This window comes from Schistocerca serialis, chromosome 4 (assembly GCF_023864345.2).
Source record: "Schistocerca serialis cubense isolate TAMUIC-IGC-003099 chromosome 4, iqSchSeri2.2, whole genome shotgun sequence".
Classification (NCBI taxonomy): Eukaryota; Metazoa; Arthropoda; class Insecta; order Orthoptera; family Acrididae; genus Schistocerca; species Schistocerca serialis.
In genome coordinates, this window is record NC_064641.1 from 755625628 (window position 1) to 755645133 (window position 19506).

At 45.9% G+C, this 19506-nt stretch overlaps 1 protein-coding gene across 1 annotated transcript in view; it reads right to left on the reverse strand.

Moving 5' to 3' along the window:
• Positions 1–19506, reverse strand: part of LOC126473299 (neprilysin-1-like) — a 548467-nt gene that overhangs the window by 47437 nt on the left and 481524 nt on the right. The window contains exons 8-9 of the mRNA XM_050100269.1: positions 15918–16134; positions 5283–5465 (exon numbers count right to left, since the gene is read on the reverse strand). Coding sequence (XP_049956226.1) covers positions 5283–5465; positions 15918–16134 — 400 coding nt within the window. The remainder of the gene's footprint in view (positions 1–5282; positions 5466–15917; positions 16135–19506) is intronic.

Here is a 19506-nt window from a genome sequence, read left to right on the forward strand (position 1 = left end):
ACGGCCCCAGGCGAGGCGTAAAGCTTTGTGTCGTGCAGTCATGACTCCGGAAGCCCATATCGATGATGTTTCGTTGAATGATTCGCACGCTGACAGTTGTTGATGGCCCAGCATTGAAGTCTGCAGCAATTTGCGGAAGGGTTGCACTTCTGTCACGCTGAACGAGTGTCATCAGTCGTCGTTGGTCCCGTTCTTGCAGGATTTTTTTCGGCCACAGTGATGATGGAGATTTGAAGTTTTACAGGATTCCTGATATTCACGGTACACTCGTAAAATGATCGTACGGGAAAATCCCCACTTCATCGCTACCTCGGAGATGCTGTGTCCCATCACTCGTACGCCGACTACAACGTGACGTTCAAATTCACGTAAATCTTGATAACCTGCCACTGTAGTAGCAGTAACCGATCTAACAACTGCTCCAGGCACTTGTTGTCTTATGTAGGCGTTGCCGACCACAGTACCGTATTCTACCTGTTTACGTATCTCTGTTTGAATACCCATGCCTATGCCAGTTTCTTTGGCGCTTCAGCGTATTTGATGTTAGATCTAGAATAAATCAATATCTGAATTCTCTGTCCATGAACAGCTTCTATTCCTCCCTTCTATATCCCCTAAGGAACGACACAGTGTACAAGGAAGTCATAACAAATGGTTCAAATGGCTCTGAGCACTATGGGACTTAACTGCTGTGGTCATCAGTCCCCTATAACTTAGAACTGCTTAAACCTAACTAACCTAAGGACATCACAAACACCCATGCCCGAGGCAGGATTCGAACCTGCGACCACAGCGGTCGCGCGGTTCCAGACTGAAGCGCCTAGAACCGCTCGGGGAAGTCATAACAGCTTGTAACAATACTTTCTTCAGTAATACCGTAGTAGCCATTGTTGATTATCAAGTTTCATTTTTCTGTGCTCAGATCGTGTAGATACTACAAATTCCTTTTTGTCTGCAATGGAATGTTCTCTAACTTTTGTAGAAAATTAAGGTACTGACTGGGTGCCATTCATTGACCAGTGTAATGGCCGCACGAGTTGTCTGTCCATTGTCCTGCATCACGCACTTACAGTCCATGGTTGATAACGACCCTGTTATCAAAACTGTCGGAATTTATTACTGTGAGACGCAAATAGAACGGTAGCCGGGATTTCAAAGAAAGTAGCAACACTTTCTGAATGCAAAGTTCCTGAAATATAGTTGTAATATCGATGCACCAAAGATAGTTACAACAATTTGTGTTAAATTTTTCATCTTGACAATTTGGACACCTGTGGTGAAAGCGTTTGAAGCCAGAAATTGGAGCAAGAAAACGGCTATTTTATTATGAAAACATTCTCTGTTTCAGTACCATTTTGGCCACAGAGTGTCTGGACATTTTGTTTTGATCCACTTACCACTTTGACATAAGACCAAAATTTCTTAGGATTTTCTGCCAAGTCAGTACATAGAACTTTACTTTCGAATTCGTTGAACGCCTCTCGCCTAGCCATCCTCACACTACATCTTGCTTCGTGTAATTTTTGTTTGTCTGCAAGTCTTTGGCTATGTTTATGTTTGCTGTGAAGTTCCCTTTACTTCCGTAGCAGTTTTATAACTCGGTTGTTGTACCACGGTGGCTCTTTTCCATCTCTTATGATCTTGCTTGCCACATACAGTGGCACAGAACAGCATCATCGAAGGCCAGATGTTTCTTTCTGATAGGACACCGGTGCTGTGCCGCGCCATACTGCTTTTGGGATTCGGTCATCAAAGAGGCACTAGAAATAACAGTAAACGACAGTCTCGTCAACGGGGGCAGCTGCTTTGCTCCGTATGGAATGAGGCATTACTTGTAATACGTCAGGAATGTGAAACCGGCGGAGGCAGCAGGGGAGAACAGACAGGTAGTCCAGACACCTCCACCCCGCTGGAGGGCCGTCGCGCCACCGGCTGCGACAGCTCTTCCGTAGGCATGTGAGTGGAGCCACCAGTTTCGTCCACGGAAGAAGAGTCTGTTGAGCAGCAGCAATAAAGGAACGATCCAGAAACGAACCTAACACTTCGCCTGAAGATGACGAGTTGCAAATTCGTCGAAACATTGCGGCAACATAATACCACATAGCCCTTGGAGATTTCATCAGGCAGTTGTGCACATTTTGTAGCCTGTTTAATGGAAGATACGTCAACTGGGGAAGTTCTTTGCTTGATTCCAATAACAGGTCGAAATGGCGACCTAATGGATGGTGGATAGATGACATTGGAACACATGAGGAAGCAGCATAGATAACTGAGAAGTCTAGAGATGACCTTAATCTCGCAGTGTGCGAGCTTTCAAATAACTACTTACCCTCAGACTCAGAGTTGAAATATTAAAAGTTTTGGCTGGTTTCGTTGTCTAGGGGCTGGGATACGTAGTTGCCACATTACATGCCAAATACTGCTGAGTCTACAGTATACAATATGAATATCCACATGAATCGAATGGTCGAAGGTTGCTATCACTCGGCAATTGCGAATTTTGAATGTAACGTAGAAATTTATAAATGAAACATTGCAATTAAATAAAATCTTCAGGCACTATTTTTAACGACTTTAAATGATGAGTACGATAGCAGAAGTACCTTTAAGAATGCCATTTATTATTGCAAACACTTATTGGTGTCGATGGTCCAGCAATTAAATAAAATATAAGTTGAATAACAGGGAAACAATAGATTCTTACTTCACGTAATTATTTATGAACAACAACATAGTTCGCAGGAAATTCATTTCTAAACGCATACCACGTCTTCACTGCAGAAGCCGTGGAAGTCTCACAAGTGCACAAGTCGGCACTACGAAATATTTCTATCTCCCGCGACCACGCGCAAACTGCTCCACTCTCCAAGTCTTTCTCGTGACTCCCACACTGCTTCCCATCCAGCACCCCCTGTCCAGCACTTCCATCGAGTCTCCCATTAACGAGCGCTGTGATTGGCTACAGCGCTCCCGCCATGTCTTCAAGCCAACGCACACTCACAAACATATTGAAAAACATACGAAATACTGGATTTACATCCTACGGATGGACCATAAACACGCTCTAACACACATTATTAAATACACAAACAAATCAAATAAACATGCATCAAAGGAATAGAAACAAAAGGTAGGCCAGTAGCCTAATGTGTCTGTGCTTTCTCAAAGACAGTAAATATTTAACCAGTTTCTTCATGAATGGTATATATCGGATATAAACAAAGACATAGACGAATGAATATATTTATAAGCACGCTGGTAACTGTGGAGTACTTATGGTCTGACGCGATCAACAGTAATCGGCCACTTTGACCTCCAATAACTCATGTACTATTCAAGTTACATATCTGTAATTCGTACCAATTTAGGCTTACACTAATAGCTTTCTAAAGACACGTCGATCGACAAAATCGGATGAACCGTTTAGATTTCGCAAATTCGTTACTTGTATAATTTACAGTCAGATACTTAACTTTAAACTAATAAAGATAATGAAAATCTGATTACACCATCAGAATCATCGTGCAAATAATGTAATGTACATGTTTCTTTTTAAGGAATCAGGATTCCTCTGGCTATTATTACACTACTGGACATTAAAATTGCTACTGACGTGCTATAGACGCGAAATTTAACCGACCGGAAGAAGATGCTGTGATATGCAAATGATTAGCTTATCAGAGCATTCACACAAGGTTGTCGCCGGTGGCGACACCTACAACGTGCTGACATGAGGAAAGTTTCCAACCGATTTCTCATACGCAAACAGCAGTTGACCGGCGTTGCCTGGTGAAACGTTGTTGTGATGCCTCGTGTATGGAGGAGAAATGCGTACCACCACGTTTCTGACTTTGATAAAGGTCGGATTGTAGCCTATCGCGATTGCGGTTTATCGTATCGCAACATTGCTGCTCGCGTTGGTCGAGATCGAATGACTGTTAGCAGAATATGGAATCGGTGGGTTCAGGAGGGTAATACGGAACGCCGTGCTGGAACCCAACGGCCTCCTATCTCTAGCAGTCGATATGACAGGCATCTTATCCGCATGGGTGTAACGGATCGTGCAGCCACGGCTCGATCCCTGAGTCAACTGATGGGGAAATTTGCAAGACAACATCCATCTGCACGAACAGTTCGACGACGTTTGCAGCACCATGGACTATCAGCTCGGAGACGATGGCTGCAGTTACCCTTGACTCTGCATCACAGACAGGAGCGCCTGCGATGGTGTACTCAACGGCAAACCTGGGTGCACGAATGACAAAACGTCATTTTTTCGGATGAATCCAGGTTCTGTTTATAACATCATGATGGCCGCATCCGTGTTTGGCGACGTCGCGGTGAACGCACATTGGAAGCATGTATTCGTCATCGCCACACGGGCGTATCACCCGGCGTGACGGTATGGGGTGCCATTGGTTAGACGTCTCGGTCACCTCTTGTTCGCATTGACGGCACTTTGAACAGTGGACGTTACATTTCAGATGTGTTACGATCCGTGGCTCTACCCTTCATTGGAAACCCTACATTTCAGCAGGATAATGCACGACCGCATGTTGCAGGTTCTGTACGGGCCTTTCTGGATACAGAAAATGTTCGACTGCTGCCCTGGCCAGCACATTCTCCAGATCTGTCACCAACAGAAAACGTCTGGTCAATGGTGGCCGAGCAATTGGCTCGTCACAATACGCCAGTAACTACTCGTGATGAACTGTGGTATCGCGTTGAAGCTGCATGGGCAGCTGTACCTGTACACGCCACCCAAGCTCTGTTTGACTCAATGCCCAAACTGCATGAAAATCTAATCACGTTTCAGTTCTGGCATAATATATTTGTCCAATGAATACCCGTTTATCATCTGCATTTCTTCGTGGTGTAGCAATTTTAACGGCCAGTAGTGTAACTTCTACATGAGCTGTGAAATGTCTGCCATTATGGTTTCACAAATTCCGCCATCTTTGGCACTCCCGGCGTACACATCTCCTTCATCGACACAAAGCACAGTCCTCGACACCGCGTCAGCATGGAATTCCCAGCCACGCGGTCGGCCTGGAGCACGCGCTGTTGCTGCCCCTCTTGCTCGGGCCGATGTTCAGCACCACGCGGCCGCGGCCACGCCAACTCCGAACATAGAATACTTTCAGGGCTCCAAAACTCGCCCGTTGCCTCACAAGTGCATGCGGAATTGGTGGTGGTTATTATTTTAATAAGACCATGGGGAATCGATATGAGTAGCACCAGAATGGTTGTTATAATTACGATGACTGTCGACGTGCACTCACCATGACGTACTCCTTGCTGAGCTCGTCGGGGTCTGTGAGCAGATCCGGGTAGCCGATGCGCTCGTTCATGGCGTCCGCCTTCTCCTTGGCGACGGCTCGCGTCTCGTCGTCCATCCAGTGGTTCTCGGCCAGCAGCTCGTTGAACGCCTCGCGGATCGTGTGGATCATCTCCAGCGCCGTCTCCTGCGCACAGCGCAAGGCAGCTGCCGCGTAAGTGGCCCGTGCGGCAGAGAACACCACAGTGTGTGTTTATACTTGTAATTGAGTGAGGAGAGGGTGATGATTCTAGGATCAAAACCAAGACTAAATATTTCAACAAACTTGCTATAAGGTACAGATGTATCACAAAATGTGCCACAATGTGTTATGGTTCGATCCTCGATCAGTCGTAGGTTTGTTTTTTGTTTCATTTATCGCTTCTTTCAAACTCCGCAGTGACTTTTTAATGTGAACATGCCAGACTCCATCGTAGTTCGACATGTCAAAGGTCGGAGGATGGGAAGGCTCTACCACGTCCAAGAGTAACATGCCTAGCAAATCACTGCAGTCTTCAAAGCAACCTTCAGCTTGAGGGCAGGTTTACTTATTTGTTGTGGAGGCAGCTGTACCACTCTACATTCTGCCTGAACAAACGTGATTCGGTATTTAGGGTGTCCGAAACGCAATGACTCATTTGCATGAAAACATTTGTAATCAGTCCATGTTTCACAGGTCTTTGAGGTGCTGAATGCTCATAAATTAAGGATAATGCTGATACATGGTGAAACAATGCTCTGGTGGGCGGTTTTTGGGTTTAAATCAGCTCGGGGTATGACCATGCGGTGCATTTCACCTGCGGTCTTCACACGGTGGCGCTGGCAGCAGTCCACATACGCAGAGGTGTTTTGGAGCATGCCAGAGTATGGTGCAGCGAGTAAGTTCAAAATGGTTCAAATGGCTCTAAGCACTATGGGACTTAACATCTGAGGTCATCAGTCCCCTAGATTTAGAACTAGTTAAACCTAACTCACCTAAGGACATCACACACATTCATGCCCGAGGCAGGATTCGAACCTGCGACCGTAGCAGCAGCGCGGATCCGCAAACACATCACGTCGTAGCACGGGCCCTCTGTGTGCCACAAAATGTGATCTCAAGATTATGGCAACAATTCCAGCAGACAGGAAACGCGTCCAGGCGCTACAGTATGGGACGTACACAGTGTACAACACCACAAGAAGACTAATATCTCACTATCAGTGCCCACAGACAGCCATGGAGTACTGCAGGTAGCCTTGCTCAGGACCTTACCGCAGCCACTGGAACAGTTGTCTCCAGACAGTCTACAGACGACTAAACAGACATGGTTTATTACCCCGGGGACCTGCAAGGTGCATTCCACTCACCCCTGGTCACAGAAGAGCCCATAAAGCCTGGTGTCAAGAACATAGTACATGGTCATTGGAACAGTGGTCCCAGGTTATGTTCACGGACGAGTCCAGGTACAGTCTGAACAGTGAACCTCGCCGGGTTTTCGTCTGGCGTGAACCAGGAACCAGATACCAAACCCTTAATGATCTTTAAAGGGACCTGTATGGAGGTCGTTGTTTGATGGTGTGAGGTGGGATTATAATTGGTGCACGTACACTCCTGCATGTCTTTGACAGAGGAACTGTAACAGGTCTGGTGTATCAGGACGTCATTTTGCACCAGTATGTCCACCTTTTCAGGGGTGTAGTGGGTCCCACCTTCCTCCTGATGGATGATAACGCACGGCCCCACCGAGCTGCCATCGTGGAGGAGTACCTTGAAACAGAAGATATCAGGCGAATGGAGTGGCCTGCCTGTTCTCCAGACCTAAACCCCATCGAGCACGTCTGGGATGCTCTGGGTCGATGTATTGCTGCACGTCTTCAAACCCCTAGGACACTTAAGGAGCTCCGATAGGCATCGGTGCAAGAATGGGAGGCTATACCCCAGCAGCTGCTCGACCACCTGATCCAGAGTATGCCAACCTGTTGTGCGGCCTGTGTACGTGTGCATGGTGATCACATCCCATATTGATGTCGGAGTAAATGCGCTGGAAACAGTGGCGTTTTGTAGCACATGTGTTTCGGGACAGTTTTCTCAATTTATCACCAATACCGTGGACTTACAGATCTGTGACGTGTTGTGTTCCCTATGTGCCTATGCTATTAGTGCCAGTTTTGTGTAGTGCCACGTTGTGTGCCACCACATTCTGCAATTATCCTTAATTTATGAGCATGAGTGTAGAATAAAGAACAGCTTTACCGTCAAAGATAAGGGAAAGAGCCACTAACAAGGACCAATACCAGACTTCTTATCAACAGATTCAGACGAAGGTGAAGTGTGCATACTGAGGAACGTCCTGGACGACCACCAACATCTGACACAGCATTGAGGAGGCCACTGAAAGGAGGGTACGTGCTTCTTTCCGTCCGTTTGAGCCGCCAGCTGAACATTTCACGGGTTGCTGTCTGGCGTACTCTCCGTTTCAAGCAGAAGAAGACGGCGTATCGTACTCAGCTAATGAATCACCTAGAAGAGGCTGATTATGCTACCCGTAAGGAAATATGACTGACCTTTTGGAGACCGTGGAAAATGAAAAGGTGTTACATAACATCCTCTGCTTAGATAAGGCCACATTTCACACATTCGGTTTTGTGAACCGTCATACCTGCTGGATATGGGCCGACAACAACCCTTACGAGGTATAAGAAGGGATAGATCACCCTGAAATTGAACTTATGGCTATGGATGATCGAGACTAAGATTCATGAACGACTTTTTTCAGAGCAAACGATAACAGATACATTTACCTGACATGCTTGAGCTATTCCTTTCGCTGTGTTTGGAGTCTAATGGAATTCTGTATTTCGTTGCGTACTAGCCGGACGGGGCTGCTCCCCATTTTGCTGTCATTCTTCGAGATTGGCTCCACCGCACATTCCCTGGATGGTGGATCAGTAGAGGTTCACCGTGTGTGTGGGCTCCTGGCCGTGGTCCTTTCGCGTGACGTTACATCAAGCCCCACGTGCACAGTGTTAAAATCAGTAACCTGCATCAGCTGCGTGATCAGATTGTGGAGGCAATTAACAGCGTCACACCTGCTCAACTACACAACTTTTCTGGGCTACGGCATAATGGTGGCCTCTTTGTGTTGACATGCAGCGAGGTCAAGTTGAACTTCAAGGATTTATAATGCCTCATATGTGCCCTTGTTGTACAGGTATACATTTTTCCGTATTAAACAGGTGATTCATGAAAATGAATCGTTACTTTTGGGACACTCTGTATAAGAGAGTATGGGGGAAGTAAACTTCGTTTTCCTGCAGCGCCGGTCATTCAATTTAGATTTTCCGTGATGTCTCTAAATCGCTCCAGGCAAATGCCACGATGATTTCTCTGAAAAGGGCACGGCCGATTTCTTTCCCCACCCTTCCTCAACCAGAGCCTGTGCTTCGTCTCTAATGATGTCATTGTCGACGGGACGTCAAACTGAAACATTCCTTCCTTCCTTCTTGTAGCAGGCAGAGAATTCTGGAAAACGGAACAGTCGTCACACTGGCGCAAGCAAGCTAGTGGGCTTACTGTTGAGAGAGCGAGAAAGCCTCATCGCTTCTCGTTATCCTGCATCAGGAGTTCACAACTGGCAATGCAGTTGAAAATTTCGTCAGATCTGAAATTTATTGTGTAACAGGAGTTTCAGTGCAAAAGAACCGCTAAGTGTTGATACTGACTGCAAAGTTTGTGTTCAATGACGATCGAATGTGTTGAGTGAAGATATTACACGTCACCAGTGACGTTTATATAAAAGTGTAAAAGAGTGTTCATGACGACGAAGCAAGTGGCCATCCGTCAGTAATCAACAAACAAACGATAAAGAAAACTGACGACAAAAATCGTGGAAACCGGCGCTTCACTACTTCTCAGCTATCGGACACCTTATCACAGATTTCACGAAATGTTTTCGACGAGAATGTGACTGAATAATTAGGGAATCTGGATGAATTTCAAAACTTATGGGGCAAGATTTGACAACTTATAGTAAATCCAGAATGAAATTTCACTCTACAGTAGAGTGTGTACTGATATGAAACTTCCTGTGTGCCGGACCGAGACTCGAAATCGGGACCTTTGCCTTTCGCGGCCAAGTGCTCTACCATTTTTTGGTTTTTGCATTTTGTTGGTTATTGTTCGCTGTAGTTGGTCGTAGCGAACGTCACATGGCATCTGTGGATGTTCGTTGTTGGTCCTTTCACTCAGTTTTTTGTATTTCAGAGGCCAGCCGGCTCTCTGACCGAACACGCTGAGTTACCGTACCGGCGGCATCCGAGCTATCCAAGCACGATTCACCACCTCCCCTCACAGCTCTAATTCCGCCAGTACCTCGTCTTCTACCTTCCAAACTTTGCAGAAGCTCTCCTGTAGACCTAGCAGAAGTAGCACTTCTGGAACAAAGGATATTGCGGAGACGTGGCTTAGCCACAGCCTGGGGGGATGTTTCCAGAATGAAATTTCACTCCGCAGCGGAGTGTGCGCTGATTTGAAACTTCTTGGTAGATTAAAACTGTGTGGCGGATTGAGACTCGAACTCGGGACTTTTTGCCTTTCGCGGGCAAGTGCTCTTGGTAGAGCAAGTTCTCTTGGTAGAGCACTTGTGCGGGTTTAGGCAAAGGTCCCGAGTTCGAGTCTCGATCCGGCACACAGTTTTAATCTGCTAGGAACTTTCACAACAGCGCACACTCCGCTGCAGAGGGAAATTTCATTCTGGAAATATCCCCCAGGCTGTGGTTAAGGCACGTCTCTGCAATATCCTTTCTTCCAGCAGTGCTAGTTCTGCTAGGTCTACAGGAGAGCTTCTGCGAAGTTTGGAATGATATGGTAAATGCTTAAATCGGGAAGTTGATCAGCTAGAGAAGCAACACAAAGGTGCAATTTTGAGATTTTTCTAATAAATTTGCTTTCAGTGTTCGATTATTTTATGTATACACTAATCGACGATACTGTATGGCTTTGTGGATAGCCCTCGCACACGGGTGGTAACTGTGGTCCTTCGCATGTGGTACAAGAGAGGGATAACACGGTGCACTTCATCTGTTATGATAAAACGCTAGATTCGCCAGTTGATTGCCAAAATAATGCTTTTGATCAACGTCAATGCCCAACACACATAATAATTAAAATAGTTTCATATGAAATTAGTGCCCCTTCTCATAGTCGTGCGTATGGTTGCATGATATTTGCAGCCATCAGAAAAAGCTTCCCTGCATAGAAATCGTGAGTGGAACGGGAAAAAAGTGTTAATTAATAACTGGTACAATGGGACATACCCTCTGCCATGCACTTCACAGCGGTTTACAGGAAACAGATGTAAGTAGATGTACACAATGTTCTTGAACAGCATTCGTCAAAATTTCAGTCATTGTAATTTAAAACATAAATCACAAACCGCTTCCACATCGCGCGACAATAGCAAACCGACTGATCGCGTCCGCTTCGTCGCCTCACGAGTCGCACGATGTTGCGCGTGTGTGCTCTCATGTAGGACGATTGAACCGCTGACGAGTGTCTGATAGGATTGCGCGAACGAAACAGTTCGCTCACACAGGAAGATGCCTAAAGTGTAGCACCTACTGCCTTCCAGTCACAACGTTCGCCGCCGTAGAACGCGATATCGACGCCTGACCGCTCGGCGGAAGACGGTCGCCATGGACCGACGCCAGGCTGCGCCTCCAGATAAGGACGTGCATCGGTAACTATTCAAGCTTTTTGGAAGGAATAATAACGACTTTACATGTATACCGTCTGTCTTGTGCTGCCACCTTACTCATCTGACGGGCTCCTGTAGCCCTCGTCAACCCATGGAACCCATAGGGCCCAGATTGGAGAGCCGAACGCCAACCTGACAAACCACAAGAGCGATTCTTCAGCCTCGCCCTCCCCCTCCCCCTCCCCCTCTCCCCTGTAGCGTTCATTGCTGATCAACCCACTAAATTAGGATTCTCCCGATAAATTTCAATCTGACACCTCCTTTCTCCACATCTGCAAATATGTGCTCGTCCTACCTAATTCGCTCTGTAAAGATAATCACTCGTAATTGGCAGCTGTGAACGACTCCAGTGACGTCAAACGATGATCTTTTCGTGTCTCTACACGCACTGCATCAGATTTATTTATTACAGAATATATTAGTTCTTGCATTGCGCCTTACTGCTGTCCATGTGATGCAGTTCAGTAGCTGTGGATCTGTGCCCGCGAAGTACCGTGCATTTGTCGTGGGAGCATTTTTCTAAAGTGGTGATTCTTGCGTTGCAGCTCAGCGTCCATCCTAGCACTATTTCAATGTGAATCGAGGAGGGCGTGTCCCATCCTAACACGATTTTGTTATGTGTGTCTAATTTCAGAGAAAGAGTTTCAGCTGTAAACCCAAAGGGTCGTCCATCGACAATCAGAACACCAGAAAACAGTTAGCGACTAAGAAACGCCGCACGGGTTTGTCACAACCGACCAGCTCGTAACCACGGTTCACATTTAAAACTCCCGTGGTACAGCAACTAAAGCCTCAAAGTTAGGCAAAACTCGTAATATTTTCAGAACGAACACCTGAAGTGATGATGAGTCCATTGAACTGGATCAGTCAGATAGATAAAAACCTTAAAAGCATGCACGAACGTCTCCTTGACAAAATGATAGTATAGGATGGAAAGCCCGCCCGGTTAGTCGTGCGGTCTAACGCACAGCTTTCCGGACTCGGAAGGAGCGCCTGGTCCCCGGCACGAATTCGCCTGGCGAACTTGTGTCGAGGTCCAGTGGGCCGGCCAGTCTGTGGATGGTTTTTAAGCGGTTTTCCATCTGCCTCGGCGAATGCGGGCTGGTTCCTCTTATTCCGCCTCAGCTACACTATGTCGGCGATTGCTGCGCAAACAAGTTCTCCAAGTAAGCGTACACCACCATTACTCTACCACGCAAACATAGGGGTTACACTCGTCTGGCGTGAGACGTTCTCTCGGGGCCGAACCGCACAATAACCCTGAAAGAATGGTTCGGTGTGGGGCGCTAGAGGAGTGAAGTGGACGGCGGTATCGTCGCGGGGTTGTGGATCACTGCGGCTGCGACGGGGACGGAGCCTCTCCGTCGTTTCTAGGTCCCCGGTTAACATACAATCCATTACAATACAATACAAAGGGATGGAATTGTGACGAAGTGCGTAATTGGTGGTTACCTGTTTCGGGGAAATATTAAAAAAAGTTGTGGTACCCGAACGAAGAACAGGACACCCAAATAACAACGGAATGTTATTCCAGTAAGATAAGGTAACGGAATTGATCAGACAGCTTATATCGAGATGAATTCTTTTAAGGTTAAATTCCCTGCTCTCGTAACTGTTAATGTTAAAACTGTTTGGCCTGCACATTCCTCACACCTAAGCACACTTGGTTTGTCTCGTGTTTTCGTGATACCTCAAATCTAGGACGTATGGAAACGAACCACGTATAGTGGACGTATGTAGTGGCAGGTTTCGCCATGAAGCCACTGCCGTACCAAATCAAGTATTTGGGCGTGTTTTTGGCATCATCGGCAGGACACTATAAGGGTGAGTAGCGAAATATCCACACTACTTAGATTTCGTCATTTGCGAATTCGAAGACACTGTTTTATAGGCTTTACGGTATTGTAGTGCCTGCGTTCTTCCGAAATACGATGCAGTGCTCCTTCGGACATGCATGCATATCCGAAGGAACAGGTACTGAGGCGGCTACAGCCGTTATGAAATACGTTAAATTTATTCGCAATTGGGAATATGGATAACCAGCAGCTGTATAATGGAATGGCGGCAATAAAAATTTGTGCCGGACCGGGACTCGAACCCGCATTTCCCGCTTATAGCGAGCGGTCGCCTTACTATTAGGCTACCTGGACATGACTCCCAGCCAGACCCAAACTTCCATATGTCATCATCTATGTGCTACAATCTGTACTCATACATCCATTATGTATATTCCCATACAGGGGAGACATTTTACTTGAAAGTCGCTTGCCCGGTGTGGCGGATAAATACGATATTGCAGTGTATGTGTGATCCCGAATTAAGATGCAGTATTCCCTTGGACACGCATGAATGCATTTATCCACCGACTTTGGGCAAGCGACTTTCAAGTAAAATGTCTCCACTTTACAGGAATATACAGCCTATCCCCAATGTTATTCAATCTGTATGTTAAGCAAGTAGTAAAGGAAACGAATGAAAAATTCGGAGTAGGAATTAAAATCCACGGATAAGAAATTAAAACTCTGAGGTTCGCCAATGACATTGTAATTCTGTCAGACACAGCAAAGAACCTGGAAGAGCAGCCGAACGGAATGGACAGTGTCTTGATAGGAGGATATGTCCGCCCCGGTAGCTGAATGGTCAGCGTGACAGACTGTCAATCCTAAGGGCCCGGGTTCGATTCCGCTCAGGGACTGGGTGTTGTGTTGTCCTAATCAGCATCATTTCATCCCCATCGACGCGCAGGTCGCCGAAGTGGCGTCAAATCGAAAGACCTGCACCAGGCGAACGGTCTACCCGACGGGAGGCCCTAGCCACACGACATTTCCATTTCCATAGGAGGATATAAGATGAACATCAACAAAAGCAAAACGAGGATAATGGAATGTAGTCGAATTAAATCGGGTGATGCTGAGGGTATTAGATTAGGAAATGAGACGCTTAAAGTAGTAAATGAGTTTTGCTATTTGGGGAACAATATAACTGATGATGGTCGAAGTAGAGAGGATATAAAATGTAGACTGGCAATGGAAAGGAATGCGCTTCTGAAGAAGAGAAATTTGTTAACATCGAGTATAGATTGAAGTGTCAGGAAGTCTTCTCTGAAAGTATTTGTATGGAGTGTAGCCATGTATGGAAGTGAAACATGGACGATTAATAGTTTAGACAAGAGGAGAATAGAAGCTTTCGAAATATGGTGCTACAGAAGAATGCTGAAGATTATATGGGTAGATCACATAACCAATGAGGAGGTATTCAATAGAATTGGGGAGAAGAGAAATTTGTGGCACAACTTGACTAGAAGAAGGGATCTATTGGTAGGACATATTCTGAGGCATCAAGGTATCACCCATTTAGTATTGGAGGGCAGCACGGAAGGTAAAAATCGTAGAGGAAGACCAAGAGATGAATACACTAAACAGATTCAGAAGGATGTAGGTTGCAGTAGGTGCTGGGAGATGAAGAAGCTTGCAAAGGATAGAGTAGCATGGAGAGCTGCATCAATCCAGTCTCAGGACTGAAGACCACAACAACAAGAACATAATTGATGTACGCGTACAGGTTGTAAACACATGTCTGACGACGTATGGAAGTTTGGGTGTGGCCGAGAGTAGTGCACGGATAGCCACATGATCAGGTTCCGGACTGTAGCACCTAGAACCGCTCCACCACAGGGGTCGGCTATAGTGAAGTACTCTTATTAATTTCATTAGATGCATCTGCAGCCGTCATTCAGTTATAAATTAACTACTTTGACTGCTTGGATGTACACAGTCATACAGTAATACGTTCCCTACAATTTCACCGTTTTCCTTACCTTTCTTCTAAGGCTGTTTTCCTCCCATATAAAGGCCTGTTTATACTACACAGAAACCCCAAAAAACTGGTTTAGGCATGCAGTATTCAAATGCAGAGAGATATGTAAACAACCAGAATACGGCGCTGCGGTCGGTAACGCCTGTATAAGACAAGTGTCTGGCACAGTTGTTAGACCGGTTACTGCTGCTACAATGGCTGGTTATCAAGATTTAAGTAGTTTGAACCTGATGTTATTGTGGTGTCACCGCCAGACACCACACTTGCTAGGTGGTAGCCTTTAAATCGGCCGCGGTCCGTTGGTATACGTCGGACCCGCGTGTCGCCACTGTCAGTGATTGCAGACCGAGCGCCGCCACACGGCAGGTCTAGAGAGACTTCCTAGCACTCGCCCCAGTTGTACAGACGACTTTGCTAGCGATGCTATACTGACAAACTACGCTCTCATTTGCCGAGACGATAGTTAGCATAGCCTTCAGCTACGTCATTTGCTACGACCTAGCAAGGCGCCATTACCAGTTTATATTGAGATTGTTATTAATGTATCAACAAGAGCGATGTTCTCCAATTGCGGATTAAAGGTAAGTATTCCAGAAGCTATGTGCTATTTTTGGCTACTATAATTCCTTGTCATTTTCCAGACCTCACGCCAGCCTGCGTGAGCTTAAACGCGTGCCTTTAGGCTTCCTTCAAACTGCCAATTCACAACAGTTATAGCCGGCGCACGAGATGAAATCCGCGTTCGAATCCCGGACAGGCACAGATTTTCATTGTCGTCATTCCATTACACAGCTGATGGTTTTCCATATTCGCAACTGCGAATAATTTAACGTTTTGTAGACTACTTTTCATCGCTGTTAAACACTAATATCCATAAACATGTTGAAATGATATGTAATAAGTGAGGTATTATCAATAACAGCCGACAGATTTATTTTGTTATTCCCTGAACCTAGATGCGCGTCACGGTACTGCTTAATTTCCTGGAGACCATTCTTACAGTTTTACAAATTTTGTGGAAGCACATGCGCTACAGAGCGTCAGACCTTGCTCTCGTGGTTGAAGTTGTCTCGGATGAAGAGCGCGCCGACGGCCATGCCGAGCTTCTTGTTGGTCCACTCGACGCACTGGCTCCAGCGGTTGCGCTCGCTCAGGATGCCCAGCAGGATCTTGCGGAACTCGACGCGCTTCTGCTGGTAGTCGTCGATCATGTGCGGCATGATGTCCATCACCAGCCGCCACAGCACGTAGTTGTGGATCACCCTGCACAGCACAACACAAACCTCGTATCACGCCCGGCTGTCTGTCGTACCCAACCACATCCATGACAAGTGATACGTACGATATGAAGCAGTATTTCAGTAATGGTGTGGTTATCTAGATAAAACACTGTCGCCCGGTTTGGAAATGAAAAAAGAATCGATGATTTCTCCTGGTTTCGCTTTTCCGAAACTGCCTAACGTCTCATCACTGGCAACGAAGAGGGACTGAGAGACGAAGCTACTGAGGGAAGACAAATGTTCAAATGTAGGTGAATTCCTAAGGGACTAAACTTCTTAGGTCATCGGTCCCTAGACGTACACACTAATTAAATTAACTTAAACTAACTTATGCCAAGACGAACACACACCCATGCCCGAAGGAGGAGTCGAACCTCTGACGGGAGGGACCGCGCAGTCCGTGACATGATGCATCAAACCGCGCGCCCACACGGCGCAGCGGAAGACAGGTTTCCGACATGATACACACTGAGGTGACTAAAGTCACGGGACAGCTATATGCACGTATACAGACGGCGGTGGCATCGCGTACACGAGGTATAAAAGGGGACTGCATTGGACGAGCAGTCTCTCCTTTTCCCCATTTTTTTATTTTCCCATCATCTGCCCAGTTTCCCCCCACCTGCTCTAGGCTGTGGTATGTCACTTTTTAGTGCAGTGTTCCAGTGACTGTTCAGTGTTGTTCGCCATTCTCGTGTTGCGAACAGAAACCATGCTGTCGCTGGGTGTGCATTTTATGTCTTTTGCGTACAGAAACCAGACTGTCGCCGTGTTTTTTAATTGTCTGTCTATTGTTTTACCTGTCTGCTTCGTATGTATTTTATTAGCATCATCATCCCTTTGTTCTATGTTTTAAGTTCCACGAATTTTTCGCCACGTTACTATTTAATTCTCCGATTTTATCGCCTGTTTTTATTATTTATTCTCTTCATCTTTTTAACAAAGTCTGTAGGCTGAATAGCGGCATACTAAGCTGCTGCCAGCCCGCCCCCTTCGGGGGGCAATCGAAATTCAATAAAGAAAAAAAAAGACGAGCAGTCATTCGTACGCTCGTGATTCATGTGAAAAGGTGTCCGACGTGATTATAACCTCACGGTGGGAATTAACAGACTTTGAGCACGGAATGGTAGTCGAAACAAGACGCATAGGACATTCCAGTTTGGAAATCCTTAGGGAAGTCAATATTGCGAGATCAACGATGCCAAGAATATGTTGAGAATACCTAATTTCAGGCATTACCTCTCACCACGAACAACTTGACGATCGAGAGCGGCGGCGATTGCGTAGAGTTATCACTGCTAACAGACAAGCATCACTGCGTGAAAGAACCACAGAAATCAATGTGGGACATACGGCGAACGTATCCGTTACGACAGTGCGGCGAAATGTGGCGTGAATGCGCTATGGCAGCAGACGGCTTAAACGAGTGCCTTTGCTAACAACACGACATCGCCTGCAGCGCCTTTCCTGGGCCCGTGGCCATATTGGTTGGATTCTAGACGAGTGGAAAACCATGGCCTGGTCAGATGAGATACGATTTCAGTTGGTAGCTGACAGTAGCATTCGAGTGCGGCGCAGACGCCGCGAAGCCATGGACCCAATTTGTCAACAAGGGCCGGCTGGAGTGGCGGAGCGGTTTTAGGCGCTTCAGTCCGGAACCGCGCGACCACTAAGGTCGCAGGTTCGAACCATGAATCGGGCATGGATGTGTGCGATGTCCTTAGGTTAGTTAGGTTTAAGTAGTTCTATGTTCTATGGGACTGATGACCTCAGAAGTTAAGTTCCATAGTGCTCAGAGCCGTTTGAACCATTTTGTCAACAAGGCACTGTGCAAGTTGGTGGTAGCTCCATAATGGTGTGGGCCTTCTTTACATGGAATGGACTGTCTCTTCTTGTTCAACTCAACCAATCACTGACTATAAATAATTATGTTCTGCTACTTGGAGACAATTTTCACTCATTCACGGACTTAATGGAATTTTTATAGGTGACAATGTGCCATGTCACCGGGCCACAGTTATTTGCGATTTGTCTGAACAACATTCTCGTCGATTCTAGCGAATGATTTGGCCATCCGGATCATCCGACATGAATCCCATTTAACATCTATGGTACTTCATGGAGAAGTCAGTTCGTGCACAATATCCTGCACCGGCAACACTTTCGCTATTATGGATGGCTATAAAGAGCATGGCTCAATATTTCTGCAGGCGACTTGAGCCTATGCCACGTCGAGTTTCAGCAATACACCGGGCAAAACGAAGTTCGACACGATATTAGGAGGTATCCCATGATTTTTGTCACTTCAGTGCATACAGGGTGATTCAACAGTCGTGTCCCGTAGGACAAACAGGATGAACCAGAACTCCACTGAAAAACTCCTAGGTGGTAGCATAGACCAAAACAAGAAAAAATGCTCAGTAAACATGGACTCTAAAATGCATACCTTGAGAGTTACGAGAACTTATTCACCTTCGATACTGTCAAACGAATCTCTTCTATTGCAAGATCTTTGCTTGCCATATTTTGAGAGGTGCTAGTATGGGCCAAAACAAGGAAAAACGTTCAGTAAACAAAGGATCTAAAATACATATATTTACAGCTATTAGCACTTGTTCAGTAGATAACATGTATTTCACAGCAGGGAAGATGAACAAGTGCTCATAACTCGTAAGTTATGAATTTTAGAGCCGTCTTTACTAAACATTTTTTTCTTGTTTTGGTTCATACAACCACCTATGAAAGTTTGTCGGTGGAGTTTTCCCTCATTATATTTGTCCTATGGGACATGACTTTTGTATCAGCCTGTACACTAATCGCCATTACATACACGGCGAGAAAGCTAAGATATGCCACCCCAAATATACTGATATGCAAAATTTAGGGACGAAGGAAACCTTCGTATTATGGATCACTGTCAAGGGATATAGCTCGAGAAAACTTGGACGACACATAGAAAGACCAGCTACAGTAAAGTAAGAGGATGACTGAAAGAAAGAAGCAATGACAAGAACGGAATAACACTTTTATTGAAAGACATTAATCACACCGAAGTCACCGCGATTCGTGATGGTTCCATGGACATTACAAAAGTCGGGACATGGTTCTTAACAGGGTGTGTGATCATCACAGACGGCAATTCGTTCTCTACAACGTGTTACCATGCTGGCCGCAAGGTTCATGTTTGATTACATGTTCCACTTATCGTCATGCGACGGTGCGTCCATTTATGTCAGACATGATCGTTTTCGTGGTCTAGAACTTGTTGTTCTTGTTGTTGTTGTTGTTCTGGTCTTCAGTACTGAGATTGGTTTGATGCAGCTCCCCATGCAACTCTATCCTGTGCAAGCTTCTT